The sequence below is a fragment of the Acanthaster planci genome, linkage group LG01 (genome assembly GCF_054643075.1).
Source record: "Acanthaster planci isolate LZ-2023a linkage group LG01, COTS_SCS, whole genome shotgun sequence".
In the NCBI taxonomy this organism is placed as follows: domain Eukaryota; kingdom Metazoa; phylum Echinodermata; class Asteroidea; order Valvatida; family Acanthasteridae; genus Acanthaster; species Acanthaster planci.
In genome coordinates this window covers 7863803-7890588 of record NC_141777.1, presented here as the reverse complement: position 1 = coordinate 7890588, position 26786 = coordinate 7863803, and the positions used below count along the sequence as shown (strand labels likewise).

The 26786-nt window shown below is 40.2% G+C and overlaps 2 protein-coding genes across 13 annotated transcripts in view; one reads left to right on the top strand and one right to left on the bottom strand.

Annotated features, from left to right (window-relative positions):
* Positions 1-14980, bottom strand: part of LOC110979241 (tubulin polyglutamylase TTLL5-like) — a 100837-nt gene extending 85857 nt beyond the window's left edge. For 6 of the 7 annotated variants that reach the window (XM_087132522.1, XM_087132546.1, XM_087132545.1 and 3 more), the window contains exons 1-12: positions 14899-14980; positions 13192-13407; positions 10716-10822; positions 10252-10334; positions 8516-8622; positions 8184-8247; positions 6703-6769; positions 4466-4548; positions 3675-3744; positions 1786-1870; positions 1508-1609; positions 735-826 (exon numbers count right to left, since the gene is read on the bottom strand). In XM_087132522.1, coding sequence (XP_086988648.1) covers positions 735-826; positions 1508-1609; positions 1786-1870; positions 3675-3744; positions 4466-4548; positions 6703-6769; positions 8184-8247; positions 8516-8622; positions 10252-10334; positions 10716-10822; positions 13192-13385 — 1054 coding nt within the window. In that variant the 5' untranslated portion in view covers positions 13386-13407; positions 14899-14980. The remainder of the gene's footprint in view (positions 1-734; positions 827-1507; positions 1610-1785; positions 1871-3674; positions 3745-4465; positions 4549-6702; positions 6770-8183; positions 8248-8515; positions 8623-10251; positions 10335-10715; positions 10823-13191; positions 13408-14898) is intronic. The other variant, XM_087132526.1, reaches the window with a different exon arrangement.
* Positions 14981-17724: 2744 nt separating this feature from the next.
* LOC110979276 (lysophospholipase-like protein 1) lies at positions 17725-26755 on the top strand. 6 transcript variants are annotated; one of them, XM_087134007.1, is made up of 7 exons: positions 17725-17921; positions 18963-19062; positions 19835-20004; positions 20591-20706; positions 21921-22124; positions 25876-26001; positions 26176-26313. In XM_087134007.1, exons 1-6 carry the CDS (start codon positions 17828-17830, stop codon positions 25894-25896), a joined length of 705 nt encoding a protein of 234 aa, XP_086990133.1. In that variant the 5' UTR covers positions 17725-17827; the 3' UTR covers positions 25897-26001; positions 26176-26313. The 6 variants fall into 6 exon arrangements, with proteins under 6 accessions (XP_086990133.1, XP_086990112.1, XP_022090622.2 ...); XM_087133986.1 differs by lacking the exon at positions 25876-26001 and having other exon boundaries at positions 26176-26755; XM_022234930.2 differs by lacking the exons at positions 25876-26001; positions 26176-26313 and adding an exon at positions 22952-25835 and having other exon boundaries at positions 21921-22191.
* Positions 26756-26786: the final 31 nt, after the last annotated feature.

Sequence of the window (26786 nt, the reverse complement as noted above, 5' to 3'; positions counted from 1 at the left end):
TTCAATGTTTTAAAAATCCAATTTCTTGCCGACAATGTGAAGAAATATACCAAACTGTAACAAAGCTAGTCCAGGAAGGAATCCAACCACTGATCGTAGGCTTACAAAGCAAGCTTCTAACACCACTTTAATATGCATACTGACCTGCCAGGGAGTTGTTTTTGTAATACTTAAACCCTAACCAACCCCCTCGGGAGTATGTAAAATCATATTGAAATTGGAGGATTTGGGACTGTTAGGATTAATCAAGCACACTACCGCAACTGTATGCTGTCATGCCTTATGACCTTTGACTTGCTATGTACTATGCATAACCTTTGGTGCACTTTGCTCTGCCCCCAATAGTGAATACATAGTGTGTTTATTGGAAAATGTTCAATTCAAAGAACCAGATTATATTCTAAGATTTCATTCCGACCCCCCAAAATCACCTGGTACCATACCATTACGGGTTTAAAACTTTTACAGTACGTTCAGGAATACGACTGAAATTGGTAACGCCGCGAATACGGTCTATTATTTAAACTACATAGCGTCATTTTGTAACACCACAAGGCAGCCGAGGTCCTCCCTATGAGCTTGCCCAATATGTTAAGAGTCAATAAATCTCCAGACATTTTATGCCAGCTCCCTCATTTAAAAGCTGGTGGCATGCATCAATGATGGAATTACAGCTTGCTATTCACGGCTGTGGTGATCCAGAGTTCGCCATTAAAGAAATGTTGTCCTCTTACCCTTGACATCTTTTCCTTTCTTCTGGAGGTATCTGACCATGGCCCCAAAGCTCCACTTGTTGCCGTAGTCTTCAATGTTCAGATCATTGCACCTGTTCATGGAATATGTCAGAATTTCAGTGGGCTTGAAAGTTCAGACCTGTAGGTTGTCGTGGGTTGGTAGAACTTTAATCTCAGTGGAACGGGGCACTTGAAGCAAAAAATGACAAAATTCGAAGATTGAAGACAATTTAAATAGCATGGGTTTGGGGTCAACCAGGAGTTAGGTACTATTAACTAAATGATGGGCTGTAAAGAAAGAGCCTAAGATTGTTTTCCAAACACAAAACGTAAATCTCTAAGTAATTTTCAGTGTCTTAAAACTCAAAGGGCCATTTTGGGGGGGTTCCCTTTAAAGTGAGTTGAATGGGAGTAGAATGTTTTGACACCTTAAATTCTGAGTGCTGTCACAGAAATTGATAAGGAAAACATTACTCAAGTGCCATCTTAACAATTCTGCTCTAGTGTGGTGGTAGCTATTAGTGATATAAGCCCCAAGCTGGACCAACAGAGGGCGCAATTTTCCTTACAACGGAAATTCCTTTATTGGCAACTGCAATGAAACGATAACGACTACAAAATGCACACATTACAGTAGCATCGCTACTCAAAAACTGAACACTCCCCACCATCATGGCTTGTTTCACCCATGAAGGGGGTACTTCTGGTCAAGGCAGATAACAGCGGGAGAAATCACTCTTTACGAGTGAAAGTAACTAACAACTTTGCCCCACCTGACGTAGTCATTACTCCGCTTGTTGAGGCTGTAGTTAGTGAGATGCATCATGACATTCTTGATGGTCTTGTTGGTGTGGTTGTACTGGACTGTGGCAAATCTGGTATAGGAAAGGAAATGATACCATTGAATGCACGACTATCGCAATGCTGATCAAAGTACAGGTATTAAACACGAAGATCTAGAACATTTCTTTATGCTCTCTTATACTAATAACTGACTTGCCATTGGATTTACATACGGGAATGCCTGAAATCCATGTTGTGATTGACATACCTTGCTAGCCCCTCTTCATACAAGTACGCCCTGAGTGGGTCAAAAGATGTGACAGCGACGTACAATCTGCAGTCAAACTTGAAACCTGCCAAAACATACCATTGAGAAACTGTCTTGCGAAAGATTGCTCACGGTGACAATTTGTATCAGGGAAAATATCAGCGTTAGTTTACCGTTACAGCACTGAATAGTCCACAAAGGCTGCCTCGTGCTGATGTAAATTCAATTTCACACCACAAAGACACAAAAAATCTATCAGTGTTGATTGCCACAAATGGGTTTGCAAGGGTTGGGAGTGGTAGGTGGAATTGCTTTTATCCTTGGGGGGAAAAAGTGACAACTGAAAGAGGAGAGAAAAAGAAATGAACTAAAATGGCTAAGATGCCACGGTTCACTTCTTCATATGAATCTCAATTGTATTTAGATTAATTCGATAAGACTTCATGTCACAGAGACTGCCAAGGAAATCATGCTAACAAAGTGAACAAAATTGACTAAGACAAGACTACATTATGGATTTAAAATAACTGCAGTTTAAAGGCTGCTCCCCTAACAACCATTCGTCTGCTACTCCACCCAAAGCAAACCATCCATCTCCAACTCCACCCCCATCCCATCAATGCCCTACTCCACCCCATGCCATCATCCCATCCATATCCAACTCCAACCCCATCAATGCCCTACTCCACCCCATGCCATCATCCCATCCATCTCCAACTCCACCCCATCCCATCAATGCCCTACTCCACCCCATGCCATCATCCCATCCATATCCAACTCCAACCCCATCCAAAGCATCCCATTCATCTCCGACTCCACCCCATCCCATTAATCTCCAATTCTACGAGAATCCCATCATCCCATCCAGCTCCCAATCTGTCTCCCATCCCATCGGTGAGGTGGACAGTCAACAGGCAGAAATCAGTATCACATAATAATTGGGATGAGAAATCATCAATTTGCTCAAAATATTTCAGATTTGACCTCCTTCAATAGCGAATGGTTTGTTAATTCGCTGTGGAGCGCTTTAGCATTCCCTCCTCCAATGTGGCTTCGGATCTCCTTCACAATTGTACTGGTGTGCTCTAACCCGTCTCATAACACGAGCAAGTGCACAGGTTCAGTGACACACAACTGTTTAGGCAGTTGGCTCCATGCAAACGAAAGAAAGGCAGGTCAAAAGAAAGGCAGGTCAAAAGAAAGGCAGGTCAAAAGAAAGGCAGGTCAAAAGAAAGGCAGGTCAACAGAAAAGCTGGTCAAAAGAAAAGCTGGTCAATAGAAGGGCAGGTCAAAAGAAAGACAGGTCAAAAGAAAGGCTGGTTAAAAGAAAGGCAGGTCAAAAGAAAAGCTGGTCAAAAGAAAAGCTGGTCAATAGAAGGGCAGGTCAAAAGAAAGACAGGTCAAAAGAAAGGCGGGTTAAAAGAAAGGCTGGTCAAAAGAAAGGCTGGTCAAAAGAAATACTGGTCAAAAGAAAGGCAGGTCAAAAGAAAGACAGGTCAAAAGAAAAAAGCTTGTCAAAAGAAATGCTGGTCAAAAGAAAGACAGGTCAAAAGAAAGGCAAGTCAAAAGAAAGGCAGGTCAAAAGAAAGACAGGTCAAAAGAAAGGCTGGTCAAAAGAAAGGCTGGTCAAAAGAAAGGCAGGTCAAAAGAAAGACATTTCAAAAGAAAGGCAGGTCAAAAGAAAGACAGGTCAAAAGAAAGGCTGGTCAAAAGAAATGCTGGTCAAAAGAAAGGCAGGTCAAAAGAAAGGCAGGTCAAAAGAAAAAATTGAACACCCTGAGTTGCTGATGAAAAAGCCAATTTCCTGACAACAGACTGCTCACTGTATACACACTTCTGTTTCTCTTATCATAACGCCCAATGCTGAAGAAATACGCACTTGAACATACCATCTATCAAGAGTGGATTACTGATGTACCGTGAAACCACATGGTTGCCATCCATTGGTACATGTTGTGGCTGGAAAAATAGAAATGAATCCAAATATGAGCACTGCACTGCATTCATACCTACAGCTTATATGTGACCCAACACTGTAAAAATGAGTCATAACTCGTCAGAGCCACTTTTTGAGTTTTCATTTGTATTGGAAAGAGCAACTTGAGCTTTTTGTTTTGATGTATCACTAGGTTTGGCATCCTGGTGAAAGTGGATACTCCATGGACAAAAATGCTGTGGGTTCCTACTGATTTACAGTCTACAAATTATATTAAGGGACTGTTTACATGTAACGGTATGCCGAAGTGGTTCTGGCGACTTATGACTCATTTTCACAGAGTGGGTCACATATTTCAAACGTATAAGTACACCACATAGCAATTCATACAATACATTTCAAAGTATTCAAGCAATGACCATACACAACCACTAGGGAAACACCCCAAACACAGTCCCTTCTAACGTATTTTGTACCAAATCAAATCCCATAAGAGGTATATCATTCTAACAACAAAATCAATTAAAACAACAAATTAAACAGAACAGCAAGTTTCAATGTATGTTTCCGGTGTCTGTTTTGTTTCAGGGGGGGTGCAGACAAGGGGTATTTTTGTCTATACTGTTGCCATATAATCCCTGCAAGGTTGTACACGCCTCCACATGTACTCATTGAATTTCCCCCTGCAGTCTAGTCCCTCTTCTGTTCACGTCAGCCTAGCTCTACGCCTGTGGGGAGGCTTACATTATTGATGAGCGAGATGCCTCTTCCTCTAGAAGAGGCCACCGGTTTGACAATCCATGTGCCCCTCTCCTTCATGTGTGCAGCTGCAAACACAAAAGAGATACGGGAAAAAACATATATTAGAGAAAGAACAAATAATAATTAAGTTTATAGGCGGAAAACTTGAACACGTCATGTCTGTTTCCAGTGGGAACTGTATCCTGAAGTGTGCATTATTAAGCCTCGACACTGCATGCCTAGGGGCAACATTGTCTTGGGCAGGTGTCTCCTGTTGCAAACAAAATAACGTGATGAACACTATACAAATAATGAAAGTTTATGAGTGTCATCTGATTTTCTGAGTGCACCTTGATTAATTTACTGATTCAAACTGGAAGTTGTCCAGTTTGAATCACTTGCCAGCATTTTATCTGTTTCCTTAAGTTGGCAACACCAGCATTACTTACAAAAACTAGTTCTTATAATTATTTCGTTGAACTGTGAATGGTGGAACTTGATCGCTCGTCCTTTTGCCACAAAAAGCTTGCGTCACTAGAAGCTGCAGGTGCTCATTATTCGTTTCTAATACACACTTGTTATAAATTTTTTGCACTCTGTATGCGCATCGCGCATGTGCTGTGTATTGGTACAAATAATTCAGTGCTATGTGACGAACGATCAACCAATCAGATGACAGGGGATTTATGCAGGTGTGTTGTATAATATCCAAAAACAAACTTGACAACCTACAATGTAGAACTATTGACAAACTTGTCCCTCAACATTGTGCACTGTTGCTCTGAATGTTACAAGTTGCTGTAAAGGTGGTATTACCATTGCAAATATAAAGGATTTGTACATGACCTCCACTAGTGGGGCTACCGTACACCCACAGCAGTAAACATGCAATGCAGTCATTCTTGCTATTGGAAGACTTTCACCCAAAAGGGTAACCATTTTGTGCACATTCAGTTAAAAATATTTTTTTGTGTGTCAGCTCCCATCACTGTCCATTTCCTCCACAAGGCAGGCCCAATTGTTTCGCCACAGGTCTGGTTGGGGGAAAAAAATGCTCTACAGGAGAAAGAGCATGAAAAAGTTGGAAAGAACATTTCATCATTGTCTTCCAAGTGATAGCATTCCAAGTGTCATTTGGTCGGGACACAATTTGGTAACAGCGGCAAACAGTGCACTCTATATTCCAGACCATTAGGCCATGGAGGAAAGAATGATCACACCGCCCCATCAGCCAACAAATTTAACTACTCCACTCACTGCACTGTAAAGTCAACACATGATACATCAGAGTAATAAGTTGACTGATGAAACGCCCACACTCACACTGGGGTACTAACCCAGCTTGGTAACCAGGCATCAGGACTATCATATTATCCTCAATCAATACAAACTACAGTACAACTCCCCTACTCTCTGGTCCTTTTCTCACAGAGTGTAATGTGTACACTGCTAAGTGCAATGATTTCGGGGTAAATATTTGCCAGAGGGAGGTGGTGTAATTATTTAGTGTAGACAAACAGCTGTGTGTGCCCCAACAGATTACTGTGGAGTGATACCAGGAAGGTTTGGTCTGTAGGTTTTTCAGTGCAAGAGAAGCGAGGCCTGTGTGGGGTTGAACCCTGTCCTATTTTTTTTAGACAGCACATAGCCTCACCTTTTTGACGGTACATGTACATGGGTATAAGTAAAAGTATACTGAAATTGGAGGAATGTAAGGGTTAGACCATTTGCAAAACTACAAGCTACTAAAGTGTGTGAACAGTCTTAAAAAGTAGCCTACACTACAAAACAGCCTAATATAAAGGTTTTTGATCTGTCATAAGAGAGTTTGCAATCTACTGGTGCATGTACATAAAGCAATCTTCTGTGGCAGTACGAGTGGTTTAGTCTGATTACAACTGGAATCACTTTCGGAGGTAGTACTTGGCGATTTTCCAATACTCAACTTCGTCTCTGTCTCAGGCTTCGTCTCTGTCTCAGGTTTCGTCGCTGAAACCAATCCCCAATTTGGGCTGAAGCATTCAAATTAAAGTACCGTAATATTTTAATCTTTTGCATCTTACTTGATGTTTTGTGGCATTATCAGACTTACTTTTGCGCTTACAACTTCAAAGTCAGGGAGTAAAAAAAAAGTTGAAGCCTGAGATGGAGCTGAAGTTGAGTACTGGAAAACAGTCAATCCCTAGTCTCTTTTCCCCAAACTAATATACTAGAAAGGACACCTCTTTCATTCTACTCACCGACCAGATCATCGTACTCTGTTGGTGTGACAAACGTCTGTGGGAGAAAATCAAAATGGCGCACACCCTGTGGTACAAACAGACCAACAAACAAAACTTCAGTCGTGGTGCTTCAATATGCTCCTGTTTAACTGCATGTTCAAAAGTACCAGGAGCTTTACTGCAAGGCATGTACATGTACATAGCTTTTGCTTTCCGACCATCTACCATGTAAAGAAGGAATAAAAGATGGGGACAGTGGACCTCAGAAAAATGGAACCCACTGCTGGAACATGCTGGTATTCATACCATTGTACGGTACCCTACAAGTATGTACATGTAAGGTACATGTACTCTCACTGCTTGGCTCAAAATGCCACAAATTTTGAAAAGAAATAAAACTATTCACAGAATGACAATTCAAGTATGGAATGTGGAGGTAAGTAGAATATTAACGTTCATTTTGAGATTTCTATTCGCAGCAATTGTACAATACACTATTATACAATTAATGGACAACTCAAATTACTCTCTCAGTGCAAATTTTCAAGGTTATGCCAAAGGATTAAAAAAGTGACAAACACAAATGGCATTCATTTTGGCAATACTCTCAAAACTGGTGTGTATGATCAGCTTCATGCCTCAACACTTACTTATTCCAGTGATAACGTATTGAAGCTAACCTTTTTGTATGTCTGTTCAATGGTCTGTCCTTGGCAGGGATGCAAAATACCAGCTTAATCTTAAAACCTGTAATCCGATTATACCTGGGAAGGCTACTTCACTTGTACTGGCATGTCTACATCATCCCAGTGGAAACCAAGCCAATATCAATACACCTGCTTTACAGATTCTAATACCAACCATTTTTTTTATATAAAAAATGCCTGTCTTTCACGACATGAGATAATCCTACATGTTTAAAAACCTTCAACTATCTGAACATTCCCCCTACAAGAGAAGATGCTGAGTTTTAACATTCCATAGTGCATTGTATGAAGTGGACATCAACTGCACTCTTGAGTGACTCTTGGTTCACAAGGCCCTCAAACACATATGAACATTTGCCTGGAAGTTAATAAAAGCCTGCTAAAAAGAAAGGATGATTACAGAACTATTGAACTATGGTCATGCTAGATTGGCATGTGAAGCAGAGACACAGGTAGGGTTTGAATCAACACAATCTTGGTACACAATCATTCAATAATCTTGCACGTAGATTGTACCATGTGCATGCAATACTAACGTACAAGACCGAAAATTGGCTCTTTGGAATAATCATACCAAAAAAAAAAGACGTGAAAACTTAGTTTTACGAATTTCCTCAAAACATTACTTACTGCACGAGCTATGAATCACTATGAGATTTCATTAGTTCCCCCAATTTAGAGGCATGGCTGGGGCTGGGCTGTTATCTGTTTTAGAAAAACAGATGACATACATGTATGTACATGTACACGGCACCTTGAGATCACGAGTTTCAAATCTGCAAAAACCCTCACCTTTGACTGCTGCATTCGTTGAAAGTTCTTGTAAAGTCTGTCCTTCCGTGTGATTTCATAGGACCTAGTGCAAACACAGACAGACCACATACACTTTACCAGAGCAATAACAATTGGAGAACATGAAAAAAATAACGAATTAAAAAACAATATAGGTGATTCCAAATCAAGCATGGTGACTGAAGAATTTCTATTTCAATTCTGTCTGCTTCCATCAGGAGTGTACTGAAACCAGAATGTTTTGCTGGAGTCAGTCCACAGTGTACACACTGTTTTGGTTTTAGCCCAATATGGACAGGGAGGAAGGGATTTCAAACTCGTGTGTCTCTCACCTTGGAAAATGGTTAACTTTCTGGAATTCTGTCAAGGAGCGTAGTGTGTAAGGTTTGACATGGGACCCTGTCCACATCAGGTTGAAATCTGAACTGTTGGGATGGACCTTGGAAATACAAAAAAATTAAATATACAAGCCTCGATCAAACTCAGACAAGTATTTCACACGCATGCAACTTGGTCTTTGACAAAAACGGGAAAATGTCAATCTTACAAGACTTTTGTACGGTGTTTTTCAATTTTGGTTGACATGACTGTGAAGTGAAAAATGAGAAAATCAGCTGATCCGAGGAAAAATTGCGTGTCTGATTTATAAACCATGTCAGAACTGGGTGGGGGAGGGCCAAGAGGGAGTTGACAGGGGACAAGTATAGCGCAGCTCCATCCAGTATGATGCAATTGAGAAAAGTGAGTCTTTTGTCAACGCGGATCAGTTTATGGGCTTTTTTATAATTCAACTTCATTACTTTGAAATCATAGTGTCAATAATTACATTAACACCATCAAAGTCAAAACATGTAAAGACGTCAAGTCAGAAATTTTTATGTGGAGCCAGATCTCCAGATAAACGTTCCTGACACAAAACTTATTTTTGACTGCTTCACGTATGTGAATTTCATTATGTTAAGGCATACCGGGTAAGTTTATTATCAGTAATCTGACCTTGTTGTTTTGAACATTTTTTTAGCATTTATTTTAACATTGCCCTACAAAGACACATACAGTAGACAGTACATTGCTATACTTCAAGACCAGAATGCACATATGTAGATTCAAAATGCATTTAAACAATGAAATTATTACACAGAACAAATAATATTAACAGTTGAGTACAAACACAGGGGACAACATCTGGGTAAGTGGGTGAAGGTAAGAGCTTTTGTACCCCAACCTGGCACTGACAAGGACAAGGACTCTCCTAACATTAGATGTACAGGAATGAGACAATACAAACATTAGATATACAGGAATGAGACAATACGAACAATAGATATACAGGAATGAGACAATAGATATACAGGAATGAGACAATAGATATGCAGGAATGAGACAATAGATATACAGGAATGAGACAATAGATATACAGGAATGAGACAATAGATATACAGGAATGAGACAATAGATATGCAGGAATGAGACAATACGAACAATAGATATACAGGAATGAGACAATAGATATACAGGAATGAGACAATAGATGTACAGGAATGAGACAATAGATATACAGGAATGAGACAATAGATATACAGGAATGAGACAATAGATATACAGGAATGAGACAATAGATATACAGGAATGAGACAATACGAACAATAGATATACAGGAATGAGACAATAGATATTCAGGAATGAGACAATAGATATACAGGAATGAGACAACAGATGTACAGGAATGAGACAATAGATATACAGGAATGAGACAATAGATATACAGGAATGAGACAATAGATGTACAGGAATGAGACAATACAAACATCAGATATACAGGAATGAGACAAGACTTGACCATGGCTACCGTGGCATAATGAATGCATAAGTCACCGTGGCTTCCTAACGGTATTTACAAACATAACCTGGCACTAGAGGTCAGCCTTGGTAGATCTGAACACAAGACTTTTTCTATGTGAGAGTCCAACTGACTTCCCATTGCCTAATGCCTGGGACCTGGAAAAGATTCCACTATACGTACACGTATCAATGAAGTAACAAGTACAGATGTTACACAGTTACTTACATCACGGAATCCATGCTTACGAAGGATCTGATGGACAACCTTGCATTCTGTGCGGACCATCTTGTAAGCCAGGTGGTATTTTTCTGTGTATGTGAAGCAAAATAACTCCATCATTTGACAGCATTTTAATTTGTTAACACAGAATGACATCTTAAAGTGTGACCATGAGTATTGTAGGTTGTTCCTAAGCTGCACGAATATCGTTGCCAACTTGGTTTTAATTAGATTAAGTGGGTCACTGTCAATATTGTGGCAGAAAGAAAGGAATAAATGTTTGGAAGGCCAGAAAAAAAAAACACTTGGGGGGGCTATACATGTAATTGCCCTCTATTAATCATTGGCAATGAAATTAATAGAATTTTTCAGCACAGCATATTTTAGATAAGTTTGACTCTAGTGGTACAATGTACATGTACCAGTAGATACAAACACCCAACTTGGTACCACTTTCAAGTAACACTTACCACCGGTAGCATAGAGTCTACGAACTTTGGTGTAAATGCACTCTGGTCTGAAAAGCATAATGGGAATGGTTTTGCGCACACCACTCCAGGCAATATTGGCTTCATCCCTGCCGTGACAACAAACACAAACGGAAATGAAAACTGAGGGGACCAAGTTTTATCATTAAAAAATTAAAATGCACGTTACGAATATTAATAGCCAAAAAAAAAAAAATTTGACAGCAGGGTACCTCAGTCTGCACCAAGAGGAGGAAACAACTACATGTACATGTAGCATGGGAAATTTTAGCACGACTCCAAAACTGTGAAAGATACCAACACACCTGTACGCAGACAGAGCCATTGAAAGTATGTGAGGTCTTACAAATCTGCACCCCATTCCTGAAGTCAAGTACTGTACATTTACATGTACATGCGCATTATGTAAATGCAAGGGTAATATTTTCCACCCTGCTAGGACAAACCACTGTTGTGAAGATTGTTGTAAGGTTGGCACACTGCACAGTGCGGCAGCTGACCCTGTTTGCATATACTGCATATACATGTATTGAGGAATTTTGTTGGTCCGTAACTTTTGCAATCAGTCAAGAGGATTGTAACCATCACATCCATCATCCTTAGAGCTTCTTCGTACAAAAAGGTTAAGTGCTTTTAATCAAGTTCACATGGCATTATACTTATTCTACGGACCAACAGGTACCATACAAATGGATACTGGTATCAATTTAAGGAAGAAAAGGATTTTATGACACTGCTTTCAAAGTAGGCTTTCTGCTAGTGTTGGGTGATACACGAGTACATGTACTGTACATTTACCAACATTTTTGAGAATCAATGCAGACTCCTCCAAGAATCATGATTCCACTTGAAAACTGATTCCACTTTTAACCAGCAAACAGTAACATGGAACAGAAATGATGTGGAGTTAACAGACACAAATGTCCTGCAAAACTAGTCCCTCAGCCAAGAACAAATAATTTGTGATTACAATAAGATTTAAGTGTTTTAACTGTGGTGACCTTGACCTTCAACCTTCCAGACCTACAGTACTGTCATCAACTCAGCCTGGATAACTCAGTTTTTTTATTTATTGCCTTGAATTTCAAGTTATCAAGGTTTTACTGTACTCAAGAAAGGCATTTCATTGATGGTCGACAGTGGGTCCACTTACAAGCATGGAGAAAGGACACAGAAGGAGTATGCCATGCCCTGGCTATTACATCTGGCCAGTTACAGCTTTCTGGCATGCCTGGTACATGTAAATGTACAATGTATGTCCATATACTGTACCTGTAGTAGAAGTGCAACAAGTGCTTGCTAAGTACCAGTACCATCTTTGACAACCATAAAACCCCATTCTACCCTGTGACTGCTGCCGCAATTTGTCACTAGTAATCCGCATGCTTAAAACTTTGTGTAGTGAAGTATAGGGAATTAAACATTCATATCTTTGTTGGTGCTTGGTACGATCTCGCATTTGCGCAGTTGCTTGTGTTAGGTCACGTGCCTTTAATGTTCATGTGCAGTTACTGCCCCTGTCAAACGCTTTCTTCTGGCGTTGTTTTCGGAATCAATAAGCAAGTTGTTTATAAGAATATGTTTTACCGGTAGTTGAATCATATTGATTATATCATTTGTACAAAAGTGTATTGTGTGAGATTTCATGATCACTCGTTGTGATTATAAAGTGCATATTATTCATTGAAATCTTAGCTTTCCAGTGGTGGTTGACATGTTGTTGGCCAGTCTTCTAAGCCAAATTCATACCAAGTCTTTGAAAACTGATGTTTTGGGGGACAAAAATAAAATTACAAACACTGTATGGATAATGGAACAGTGTATTAAAATTTGAAAAACCTTATTCACGATGGCAAAAGTTGCTAGAACATTAGGGATTTTTCTTTCTCTACCGGTCACAGCGACAAGTTAGTTAATTGCAAGCAAAACACTACAAAATATCGCTAGGATATTATTGAACCTACTTGTCCAGCTACGCTGCAGGCAGTAATCAGGCATTTTGGGAATGGTTTCTATTATTCACTTGACCGGGTGGCAATGATCATCAAACACTTTGAAGTACCAGAGTTGTAACTCCTTCTGTGTCCTTCATGGTAGAAGCCTCTGCATGTATATGTATGATTCTTTTCCGCGCATTGACCCAACCAAGCACAACACGTTAATACGTCAACCACAGAAATGAAATAACAATTCTTATATGAGTGTACATGTCCTCTGTGGAACAAATGAAGAAAATTGTGTGCATTTACACATCATCCAGCGTCAAGTGGTTAATAAGATTGATTTGTTCTTAGTGATGACCATTTGGGAACAGCTTCACTATAAAGTCAGTCCTGACTGGTTATGATTTAGAACATGAGATTAAACTTAAATCAGCTTATGAATTTTCTGTGAAACATGTTCAGCTATCTAATGGGAAACCTGGGCGTTGGTTTAAGGACATTCTCGCTCTACTTACTCTGTACCATCTTCATCTTCGTCTTCTTCCTCATCGCTCCCGACATCAGACAACTGATCCGTGGCATCAGTGGTCCTGGTGTCTGCGTCTGAGGAGTTGCCACTATCTGTGTCCGAGTCATTGATGGCCCCCGTGTCACTGCTCCCACAGGAATCGTCCGAATCGTAGTCGTCGTCAGTCACGCTTGAGGCCATGGTCAAAGACTAGGGGTAAATGCTAACAGAGAAATTTGGGATTGGAAATTTTACAGGCTTCTTGAAATTATTAAGAACAAACCTCATCAAAAAGGCTACTGCATGCGCAGTGAAATGTTACAGGTATATGTCAAATGTCTCAAATAACTCAGAAAGTTAAAATAGACGTGTCCTAAAGTTTAGTGGTACAATTTTGGAAATTTGGATTTGCAAATTTCAAAAGTTTATTTCAAGTTTGAGTTATTTTGTCTGATTGTCATCATACAACACCAGTAACAGTTACTAAATGCCACAATGTTGCACTTACAATTTCTTAGAAAAATTAATATAACCACATTAACTCAAACTGGGGATTAAGTCTAAGGATAATTTCAATTTCAAGTTCCACCTGGACTTAAAGTCGATCTGAGCTTCCGTCTTGACTTCAAACTAGACTTCCAGTTCTATTTGGATCTAGATTTTGAGCTCAATTTTATAACCAAAATTATCCACAACATGAATCACCATTTTGAGTTAAATTGCTTGGTTCCATTTACTTTACTTCAAAATTGTAAGTGGAGCATACATGTACATGTGCGTGTACCAGTAGCATTGAATTCTACTCTTAGGGAATTTACCCCTTGTAGTGTACATACTGATATTTCAATTTGGAAACAATTTTCCAATCCAGAGAGAACACATTCAAGTCAAAATTAATAATATGATTTCAGTATCCCCATTATTGCCCTTACACTCCCACAAAGTAATGACATCGTCGAAAGTTACAACACAACAGCTCCCTTTGCTTGCAATATGCTGATTTTTATCCCAGCCTCCCTAACTCCACAACCTATTTGGAGTCTGGAAAAAAAAAGGGGGGGCCAAGGTGCAAAGCAAAGCTGTCTAGATGATCAGACAGTAAAAAAAGGCAATCGTGGCCACAACCCAATCCATGTACATGTACTGCAGCAACTAAAGAGGGTTTTCCAAATTTATACTCAAGCCAACCATTTTGGACAAATCACAAACGTGGACTCAAAACAACTTTTCAACAATTCACAGATGATTCCAAGTTTCTGTATCATTCAAACATTTTGTTCGAGAACTTCTGCAGTTGGTCGGACAAATGTTCGATGTCTTATCATAATTTCACAATCTACTCAGGATTTCTGAAGTAGGAGCTTTATTAAGAAATAGCTTCTTAAAGTGTCTTTAAAACCATGAATGTTTCTACAAGAGTTTACATACGTGCCGTAGGATCGACCAAAAACTTAAAAGGCATGCCACGTAGAGTGAAGGACTGCTAGTGCAGATCCACTGATCGCACCCTGTGGCATTCGTGTACATTCGGCCCTCCGAAATACCGCAACTGGTGAAGGTATTTTGGCCTACACACAACTTCAAAAAGAAGTCAACCTACTCCATCATTTTTCTCTTGTTTGTCCGTCTCTGTAGATTAACATGAAAATCCAACTAACTGAAACACACTATGAACACGCTAAGATCAACTAACAAGTAGGAAAAAAATACTTACTGCGTTTAAACTGTAAATACGATCAAAAAGCTAGATCCCTCGTCACATTCTTATGTTCACTCCGTTGAATCGTTGTCAGGACAATTTTAACGCTGTGGGCATGCGCACAAGCTTGATCATCCAAACTAAGCGGGCGCCATTAACTTGAACCTATCGACTGGGCCAGGGCGCGACGTTTGATTTAATTTGTGAATTAATGTGCTGAGTTTATACGGTTTCCCGATCCCCTGTCTGTCTGTCTGTCTGTCTCTCGGAAAAGCATTCCAAACTCTCTCTAATGTTACTAAAGTAATGAGCTCGAATGGAAAATATAAGTAACAATTTTTGCCCCGCCTACCTCCTTGGGAAAAAGCACTAGCTAAAGAGACCACTCCGAATAAAGCTGATAAAATCGCCGGACATTCACGTGAAAGCAGAAGACTGCCAAGGCTGAAAAAGTAATCAGACAATACTGTCAATAAGTATTAAACAGTAAGATAATACGTGTCATAAACGTAAGATTGTCTCTTTTGAGGGTAGAGTTTCGTTTGCAAACATTTTTTTCACAAGCTATTCACAAGGGGATGCAATTGTCCTGTACAAAAAATCCAGGAATTTTTCCTGAGGATAGGACCCCTAGACTCAGGTTTATGTCCGATTGTTTTTCACACAGGTGGACGCACAGGTAATGCATTGCATTGAAAATTGCATATGATGGCAATAAGAGATGTTTAGGCAAGCCTCCAACTTGTCAGGCACCTGTTGAAAAATCGCAACTTTCCATCGCCCACTGTAAAAGCCTATGTAATTCCGTTCTGTGTTTACTAGTATCCCTGCCTCCAGCACCTGCAAGAAGTATCACAGAAAAATTTTACTCCACTAACCTTACCAAAATCAGTTGGGAATAGAAAAATCTTGGAAATAACCATCCAGTTGCGATCAGAATGTTTTAAAATGCTTGGCACAACCTTCAATTGTAAGACATTCATCGGAAAGCTTGGTTTTTTTTCTTGTCAGTCTCTTTTCACATCGTATGTCAATGTACAGTTAGCCTACATAATTTATTTATTGCATGTATTTATCATAATGTCCATGATATCTCAACTATTGTCGTTAATGTCGATGTAAGCACGAATGAATGAATAAAAAAGGCTACATGCGACACGGGAAAAGTTCCTGTGTTGGATGTTTTTTGCACTCTAATATGGTAACTGATTATTCCACTGAGTAGAGTATGAGCACTCCTCTCTTAAAAGTGGAATGAACGGGGAGCTTGCGACTCAGATTCGTGACTGATGGAAATCCTGTCTATGATCGGTCCTGATTATAACCCGAAGGGTCGCAAATATTAATGAGTTCTCACGTAGAAATCTACCGAATGCCCAATGGAAAAGGGTGTAAAAAGTAAGTTACTTTTGTCCTTAATTTTGAAAATTCTTTTCCTTTTTTGCGGATTAACTGATTACATTTTTAACTATCCACCCAAAACAAAATCACCCGTCCAAAAAGTAATGGTTCCGAAGTCTGCATGCAGCCATTTTTCAACATGGTATCCTACTTGCTGCGAAGCAGCGTGCCTACTTTCTGGGAAGCAGTGTATTCAGCTTTTGGAGGGGGGTTCCAAAAGCGAATGCGTCCCCAGAGAATTTCGGGCTCATTCAATATGTTCTGGAGAAAAAAAAATAAAAACCTTGATATTTGATAAGAAATATACTGAATACTTTCTTTCCTTCTCACCCATTCTTTGTAAAAAAAAAAAAAAAAAGGGGGGGGGGCTAGGGTCCTTCGGACCATTTTTAACTGTATTTTTTGTCCATTCTGCTCCCAGATGGAAGCCCAATGAACCAAGGAGTTAATTCTGGCAAAGATTTACACAATCTCACCATTTGTGGGGTCTAACAATCTCCCTTTTCAAACTGTGCCGGGGCACTCTTCAAGCTGAGGATGCAGGCCAATAGGCCGAAAACTGCTTGCACGGGCCAAATCATAATTTGTATGCCCTCGAATTTTCTACGAAATGGAGCATTTTGTGGCCCATGAACTTGAACATTTGTAGAAAAGACAGGTTTAGGCGGGCAAAGAGAATACCAGCTTGCGTCTGAGTGAGATTTGGAAGACTGAATCGGTGCCTGAAAACGGTCTAGTTCTTGAGAAGTGTGGGCATCGCTATTTCAAAATGGCGAGGGGATTCACGACTTCCGCTAGCGCTTTTAGGATTGACCTTCCGTGGAAATAAATATCTTCAAAGTCATGGGTTAATGAATGGAAATTTAAAAAAATCATAAACTGGGCTTTAATTGTATAGTATTTTTCCTGGGTTTTTGAAGTTCGGGTATTTATCCCTGTTGGCTATGGTAGCTAGTCCACTAATTCAAGTGAGAATTCCTGGCCAGCTCATCAGCATTAAAAGTGGCCCGCAGTATCTTGAAAAAGGAGCTTGTATGGTCCCCAAATTCGTGAGATTGTGTAAATCTTTGCCAGGATCAACTCCCTGGGTCCTTGGGCTTTCATCTGATAGAAGAATGGCTAAAAAATACTGTTAAATGGCCCAAGTGCCCGAGAAAGTTGAGGGTTGTCACTTGAAAAAATGGCGGCTGCAAGCAGACTTTGGGAAAATCACTTTTTGGGGGGGGATAATTTTGTTTTGAGGGAATTACTCAAAATGTAATCGGTTAACCCACAGAAAATTGAAAAGAAAGTGAAAAATTATGGACCATACAATAATTAACGTGTGTTTCAGATGCCTCTGGGATGTTGGTACGCATATATTATTAGGCCCCGAACAATGCTGATTTTTACACTGTTTTCAATGGGGCCTGCACCAACCGTTAGCAAACTACACACAGCGCCCTCAAGACGAGAGGTCGAGGGTCATGTCTGTCTCCGGTGTGCGGACAGCGGATTTCACAATTTTTTTCTGGAGAATTTTGTAACGTTTCTCATAAGTATAATGGCGGCACCAACGAAAGCGGCAAATTTGAAAACAGTAATTGTTGGTTCCACACGGAAGCACAGTGCGAGTGTTATTTTCCTTCACGGCTCAGGTAGGCGCACGTCATCGACATCACAACAATCAACCATAATAATGTCCATGGCCTGGGCTCAGTCAGAGCATTGAGGATCATGGAGGAAAGGAGTTCGAACGCAGGGGGTTGGCGGGCCGCTCGAACTCCTTGTGTTCCTTCCTCCCTGGTCAAAGTAATCGAAAGTAACATTTACTTAGAAAACACTAATTTTTTGGGAGACATTTTTGTGCATGGCGACATCAAGCTTGTCAAGTGTTAGCCTAGCCCCAGAACTTTGGGGTGCGACGTCCATGACGTCCACTCCACTCTAAAGAACACGTGGGAGCGGGGCGGACATCAAACCCCACAGTTCTATGGGTACCCTTAGTCAAGTGTATGGAACTCTTTCCTACTGATACATGTAGGCGTACAGTATAAGTAACCTTCATAATGCATGCTGTTGGACCCTGGCAGTTGTCCCCCACTTTTGTCACGGGACAATTGCCTTACCCCAGAACTGTGGGGGTCCAACGTCCGCCCCGCTCCCATGAACACGTGGGAGCGGGACAGACGTCAGACCCCAAAGTTCTGGGGGTAACAGTTGTCCTTGCTCACTTTGGGAGGAGGGGGGGAAAACGACCTCCTACTACCAAAACTGTGGGGCTCATGGGAGTGGGGTGGATGTTGGACCCCACAGTTCTGGGGGTATTGCCTTCGACCTTTTTCAGGTCCTATAATGGCGGTGAGGCTCAGTGGCCCAGCCTATAAGTGGCTGATATCTGACAGTTTCACAACTGGTCAACTACATGTACATATGTATAATGTAGACAGCGTTGTTCTTGAAATCCCAGCTTTATGAGGTTGGCCTCCCTCCCATGTTTATGAGATGTCCCTGAATTTTGCCACAAGAATGGGAATTTGGGTAGCCTAGCTTCAACAGTGAGCTCCCCCCATTACTAGGGAGGGGAGGTTGGGATAAGAAGGGTGGGGTGGGGGAAACGACTGATTGATGCATCGTTGCATTCTCCAGATTCCTGCTGTATGATTCAGTCCCTTCTTGCTTCTCTTTGGTGTCATCAGGAGACACAGGTGAAGGGGTACTGGGTTGGATCAGGTCGCTGGTTCAAGATGCCTTCAGGATTCCACATGTTAAATTCATCTTCCCCTCCGCACCGGCAAGGTACCAGTATATTTGAATGAAGTACATGTATTTATTTTTGGAGGAGAGGGGTACATTTTTTGATATCACACCAGAAGAACAAAAAAGTGTTTGTTTCTCCTTTACATGAATTCCTGTCAAGAATGTGCTGAAGTTTTCTAATTGGAGGTAGACCAACATAGAATCCAAAGCTAGTAATCAACAAAGCTTTTATAGTGCAATATTTACCGGGGGATGGTTAGAACCCCCTGTACATCAATACTGGCTGCTTTGAGTGGCGTTTCATAGCCTCTCAAGATGATCCATGAAGTATTTTGTGAATGGAACGCTGCATAATTACATGTACAACTGTTTTACTACTCAAGATTATCCATAAATGCTTTATCACATCCATCTCATAACATTAACATAACATCCATAACATCAACTGAAAAAGCCTCCAATTTACATGTGAATTTTTTCTTAATATGAAATTAGGAATTTTGTCATCATGTGAAAGGTTAGGGTTTTAGAATGAGTGGAGCAGGATTTGAACCCAGTGACCTCCATAATCCTGGTCAATGAATTGAGCTTGCCAACCGCATATTGGCCTATCTTTCATTTTGTGTTATGTCTTCTGTCCTTGACCAAAGACATTGTTAAGCTGGAAGATTGCCACTATAGGGTTGGATACATGTAGCTCAGTTTTTAGAATGCCGACTGGTGTCAATTGTGTCGTCTTTCAAAGGCTGCAATTTCACAGTTTTTGTTTTTCAACCATACACGTATATGTGGGTGTTTTGCATCCCCATAGGCCATACACGCCGGCTGGGGGTGCTCTGAGCACTGTGTGGTACGATAGAGTGCGTATTGCTCCAAACGTCCCTGAGCTTCTGGAAACCATCAATCCCCTCTGTGAGCAGTTGGGAAAGTTGATAGATGCTGAAGTTGCTGGGGGGATCCCCCAAAACCGTATCCTTCTCGGTAGGTCAGATTAGTATTGAAATTTAAAAGTTACCATTTTTGTTTCAAGTTTTCCGTCATCAACTGTATAAAGACATAATGTTGAGGAATTTTAAGATGTCTTCCAGGAGGAGATAATGGGATCTTGTATCTTCCTGAGGCAGGATGCAAGGAAGATGACTACTCAAGGGAAGACCTTGTGGAAAGACATCAATCTTTTCATGAGAAGTCATGCAGAAATTCAGATTTGCACTTCAAACTTCCCTAGACTAGAGCTTTGTTCATCAAATGTCTAGCGTCAGTTAGCCTCTCCATGGAAACTGTTGGCACTGCATTGCACAATGGAATTAAGTATAGAGGTTTTGCATAGCTGCCATCTTGCAGGCCAGTGCCTTTGTTTCAAAGGGTATGCACAAAGGAGGTTTCCATGTGGAACAAAACAACTGGCCTTCAAGATGGCTACCACGCAGAGCCTCTGTAAGGGCCACAGATAACTTTGAATCAACAGGTGAATTTGACTTATTTGAATTTTATGCAGCTTTGAGTGCCTTTAATTTTTTGTAATTCCGGTTAGTAAACTCAGTGAAATTCTCTTTTCACATAACAGGTGGCTTTTCCATGGGTGGAGGGATGGCCATGCATTTAGCCTATCGCTTCCACCATGATGCCGCTGGTGTGTTTGCATTGTCAAGTTTTCTCAATGAGGACTCTGTTGTTTATAAAGTGAGTGTATACAGGAATTTGTCTCAATTCACTTATTTATCCCTTGAATGATGTGTAAGGAACCCCAGTCAAACACCAAGCTAGTCTTTCTTGGAAACCATATACTGTTTTCATTTTTTGTATTCCATTCAGTAATTGTGCCAACGCAGTACTCGGAGGGTTGTATAGTTCATGTTGCAAATCCCAAGAAAACATTAACTGGACTCCTTATCACCTGTAGACCCTATTCAGGTGGAGGCCATTTTTGATCTTATTCCCCATATCTGTTTTTCATATTTCAAACTGTCGATAGGATGGCACCAGACTGTTTTATACTTCCATGCGTTCCAAGACTCCCTTTCAATAATTTTCAGACTCTGGCAGTGTACAATTCTCTGTGTTCAATAATGAATTGGAAATTATTCATCAGAGTAGACGGGTGCAAATTTGTCATTAAATTTCATTTCATTGCTTCAGTTGTACTCTCAACATTAAAAAATGAAGAGTTAACCTCGCTTCCAAATTCAATATGGCCGACCCAGTGAATAAAGTCTATTTAGTGTGATAAAGTGCCCCAAGAGTGTGATTGTGAAACGGAACTTCCATTTGTTGTTGAATGGAATCGGTTTTGTCTTTGAATGGAATATCCTCTGTGTTTTTGCGGTTTGGCTGTACTGGGCCTTGAGAAGAATAATTGAAAAGTGAATCGTAATCAACAACTCACCAATCATGTGGTAGGGATTTATGGTTACATCGTATAAGCTCAGTCTAGAACAGTTACAGGTTAGGTGATTTTTATAAAAACATAAAGCAGTGACAGCCCTTTTGATGTAAAATTCACTGCATGCTGAGGTCGATGCACATGTGGTGCAGGCTGCCCTGAGCACATAAGGACCACTTTCTCTTGGAATACGGTCAGTTAAAGTGTGGTCTTGGTACCCAGTTTTAACATTCCTTACCAACTTTCTCTTTTTTGTTAATGAGGGGGCACTTCTACGCACAGTGGATAATTTATCACTTGTACAGTTTTAGACACTAAAATTTTTCACATGGAATCCCTCATACTTCAAAAGTACAGCCTGATACTTGATTATTTTTCAAGTCAAGGAATGTTTGAAGCTACTTAAGTGGACAGTTTCATTGCTGTGAGAAATTCCACAGGCCTCCTTCAGCATCTGTATTTTCTCTGTTTACGGAGGATGTCTTTTATGATGAACATTTTGGTTTTCTTGCAGGTCATGACTTCCAAAGCTCGCCTACCACCTCTGTTTGCCTGCCAGGGTCTAAGAGACAACTTAGTCTTGAGTGACTGGAGCAAAGAGACCGTCAGGCAGCTCTCTGATCGGGGTGCACTCTGTGAATACCACACCTTCCCCAAACTGTACCATGAGATGAACGTGCAAGAACTTCACATGCTCACAGACTGGATTAAGAAACAGGTACCAGATGATGGAAGCTGATTCTTGACAGTATCATTACAAGGGAGCAAGGTTACCAGACGATCAGGTAACAACACTGGAATCTTTTGCACGGTTAAGTTGAACAGGAAACTGGAGTGGAAAACTATAGCTGTTTCCTGACACCAAGGGGTGCTGTTGTGATGTCACTTTTGACCCTCATCCCTGACATGTTTCAGTTCTTTAGTATAGACCTTTTTTACCCACATGAGTGGATTGCGTTAAATGTAAATAATACCACCAAGTGTGGACCGCCTTGGCCATGGTGATTGCACATATTCCTACGGGCAGCTTCAACCACGTGCAAGCTCACACACGAATGCTGCATGCTTGCCTAGTTTATCTTAAATTAGTAGATTCCCATCACAACACTATCCACTCATTACCATCACGACACATGGTGGTCCAGCATGATTGGGACACCACAGAAAAAAGTTGTTTGAACCCAGAATGTTTTCTATTGCATGAGTGTGTAGGTTGTTCCTCATTCACTGATTTCATTGACTAAATTAGCAAGAAGACGTATTGATAAGGAAAACTGACCCAACTGTCTGTATCCAGGCTGCCCGAGGTGAGATCTGCATGTGCTGAGGAATATGGATATTTGAATTAGCATAAATCTTTAAACATGAACACCCTTAGATTTAGCAGCATGAGGTATGAATTCAGAACTAGACTGGTCACAAAATTTGCATTTCAAGAATTGAAGTTATTGCAAGTTTGTCCTTGTACATGTAGCATGGAATCTGTCTCTGCAGCCACGATCAAGAATTAGCTCTTTTTTTTTTCTTTGTGAATTTCTTTGAAAGGTTTAACTACGCAAGAGTGGCTTAGACAGAACGCTCTACTTACGTGTTGGTGCTCGAATCTCCCAAAACGATTGAAGTGACGTGTTGCAAATTCTTAAAATAACTGCCAAAACATACCCTCTCACCCTGACCTTTTTCTTCATGTTCATTACCCACAGACATAGCTTTTGCAGCTGTTGTGTGCATGAATCTCCACAAGAAAGAATTCTTTGATCAATCGTACACAATACATGTACTTTGGTTTGCTACGGAAGCTTATATGGCAGTCCATGTTACCACGTAGCTGAATTAATTTACTGTGGAAACAGAGAATCATACACTGGATAACACTGATTTCAAAGATAAGTTATCGTTGAAACGCTGAATTCAACAACAACGCTTTGTGGGAACGCCAATTTCAATTATATTATTTCTCTGTAATGCAGAATTCAAAGATAACATATCCTGGCAACACGGGATTCCATGATAATATTTCTTGGAAGCACGGAATTCAATTGTAATATTTTTTGGAAATACAGAATTCAATGATAATATACATGTACCTTCAAAACTTGGAATTGAATGATAATGTACCTCAGAAACCTAGAATTCACTTTTGTTCACTGGTACATGGCGCGTCATCTTTGCAGGGTAGCCTACACAAGGTGTCATATTGGCACACTCAGGCCTACTGTCCATCATGTCTCATGTTGCACATGAGCTGAGCCATGGACTTTGATTCAGACTCAAGTTGAATGTATTGGTTGGCCGGAGGCCCTGGCAAGAAATACTTTGTCTCCAAAACTGTGGACGTTAAATTCCGAGTTTCAGGCATTATCATTTAATTCCATGTAGCCGAGATACATGTACATTATCTTTGAATTCTGCATTTCAGAGATACATTATCATAAAATTAGTGTTTCCACAATGTTTTATCATCTAGTTATTTATTGATGTAATTTTACCAGGTTAGCCCCATCAGCTATCAAAGAACTGCTGTCCTTGGGAGCCGTGCATTAACTTGTAAAAATACAGTTTGTACTTAATGAAATGGGCTCATAAACATGATACAATTTAAAAGCACGCATGACATCAAAATGTGATATAAAAAAGCAGGAATTAGCTATTGACTAATATACGAACCCACTTACGTAAACCAAATTTGATAGCGTATCCATTGAAACCAATTAAATAGAAAAAAGTTGATGAGGCAGTCAAATTGTCAATTCAATTCATTGAAATGAGTTTTTCGGGGATAAGTTGTCTTGAATTCACTGTTATCCACTATCCAGTGTATGTCTCTTTGTTCCAAGGACAAATTAACTCAGTAATGTGGTTACATGAATGGTCATTTAAGCTTCCGTAGTTTGCCCTTCAGTATTTAGCATCTGGGATAGTAGTTTATGTGGAGTGGTGCTTTCAGCCAGTGTTGGTTTAAATTAGTCAGAGTACTGTATTGGGGAGTATATGTCAGTTTTTAAAGTGAGAGTACAGTACTCAGGTGGTTGCTGTGGTTACATTTTTTTATTACTTTTGTTTTTTATGTTTTTGGTTTTATGGATATTTGGGGTTTGGGATCCAGCTTTGTGTTTAATTTTGTTTTACCATTGTATGGGGGCCCCAGCATATTATGGATCTTTTGCATATTTAAACTTTGGCCACTTCCATAGATTCCTTGTTTTCCAAATGCAGCCCAAGTTCAAACATGGTGATAACGTACAAACAGCCAGTGGGTGCCTATATTTTTGTTCCCCCTTTCCCCCATGTTTGCTTGCACTTGGCCTTCATGCTTTGTCGAGAATCCAAATATGTTTAGACAACCATCTAGTTGTCACGCCTGCATTTGTTCTTGATTTATGCTTAAGTTGCGGCAGCTTGCAGCAAAGCTTTGATTAGTCGATGCAAGTCATGCATTGGGATTTGAAGGTCTTTAATAAAGCGTGACGTTATGTTTTTCCATATCATTGTCATATGAAAGTTGACCCCCCCATGAAATGTGGTCTTTTTTAGGTCATGTTGACTTTCAGCTTCCAGTCTATGCCAGCTGTTGTTCCTTGTACAGTTAAGTCAAGCGTGACAACATACAGCTTATGCCTCAGACAGCTAGCATTTCATATCTCACAGGGACGGCAAAGTATTCAAGTCCGATTGAGGATGCCTTGTTTGTGAAATTCCTGCCCATAGGGCTTTTTTCCTTTGACAAAATGAAATAGTTGCAGATAACTCGTTGGAAAAATAGTAACTAAATCTGGTAGGAAAGCCTCTGTTTTGTTATGGCCTACTTTGTTTAGGAGGCTTAACACCATGAACTTCATAGGAAAGGGAGGAGCAAGGGGAGGACCCCCCCAAAAGTTGAATCTGAAAACTGTAAAAGGGATAAAGAAGATAACAGTAGAGGAATACCCAAAATGGAGTAAAGATGACGAAACTCACCAGTTCGCTTGAAAATACCTCCAAATTCATCCTCTTTCACCATTAATGGTTTATTCTGTTTTGCTGCTGATGAGTGGTTTCCCTTGTGAACAGTTGTTCAGTTTTACCATTAGTGTTGGAAATATCACAAGATTTATTCCAATAAGATTGGTAGGAGAAGTTGGTGGTTGATACCTATACATGTACATGTAGCTAGTATATAGGCACTGATTATATTTGCTTTTCAGTGCCAAATTAATTTAAATGACACAATTATTCATTTAAAGGAAATGCCCTTTTCAATTTTCCAGCTGTGACACGTACAAGTAATGTGATCAATGCCATATAGAGGAGAGCTTAATTCAGGGTATTTTGGAACTTGAGCCTATCAAAACTGTTATAGTTGAAATGAGTTCCTTTTTACGCTTGGCCGCACCAGTGTCAGAACAGATATTGGCATGCTGTTATAAAATTCAGGTTGTATGTCCACCGAGTTCGAGAGGTTGCTTTCTCATTGTTTTGTTGTGACTCAGAGAGCCGTAACTATGGAATGACAGGACCTTTCCAAGTAATAAAGGGTCCTAAGCAATCCTACCCCCGAAGAAGGATAAATCAGTGAAGTGGGATGCAAATGACCAATTTGCTTAAAGGAAATGAGGGTGAGACGTTCACACGTTTAAAAATTTAAACGAAAAGAGTTCCAAATCCGTTTACAGATTTTCCCAAACGTTTAAACGGAACCGCGCCTTATAGATGTTTGACATTTTTATTGATGCAATCTTGCGTTCATTTTTGTTGTAAACGATACCTGTAAAATGTATCCTAATTTTCAGAATGCTTTACTGGACGGTCATATCAAAGGGATACCATGGATTCATCACCGCAAGTCAAAGGAATACCATGGATTCATCACCGCAAGTCAAAGGAATACCATGGATTCATCACCGGAACTTTGTGTCAACTATTTACATTGTATACAATTTGTTGTGTTTCAAGTTTTCAGTGACACCGTGGTAAGGGTGGGGCGTTTACAGGTTCAAACGGTATGGGGAAGTTTTCTAAACATTTTTTAAATTTAACGTAAATTTCCCCCCTGTAAAGGAAACCCTCAAAATTAATTTAAGTTCCACTTTTTGGTTTAATGAACCCCCCCGTCTCTGGTCAGGCAACGGGCCTATTTCGACGACCAACTTCTCATGGTTACTTCCAAATAATCAGTCAGTGCTTTTGACAAGACCTGCCCCAAAAGATTTTTGAGGGGAAACCAATTTCTTGGTCAGTTAAAATGGCACATTTTCAATGTTTAAACACAGCAAAGTAATTGTGTACGTAATTACTGACGAACTTAAAGAGGCTGTTCCCCCATGTATTGGCCCATTGGATCGATAAATAAAAACACGAAGCGAATTTTAACACGTGGTTTCCACATATGTAGCTATAAGCC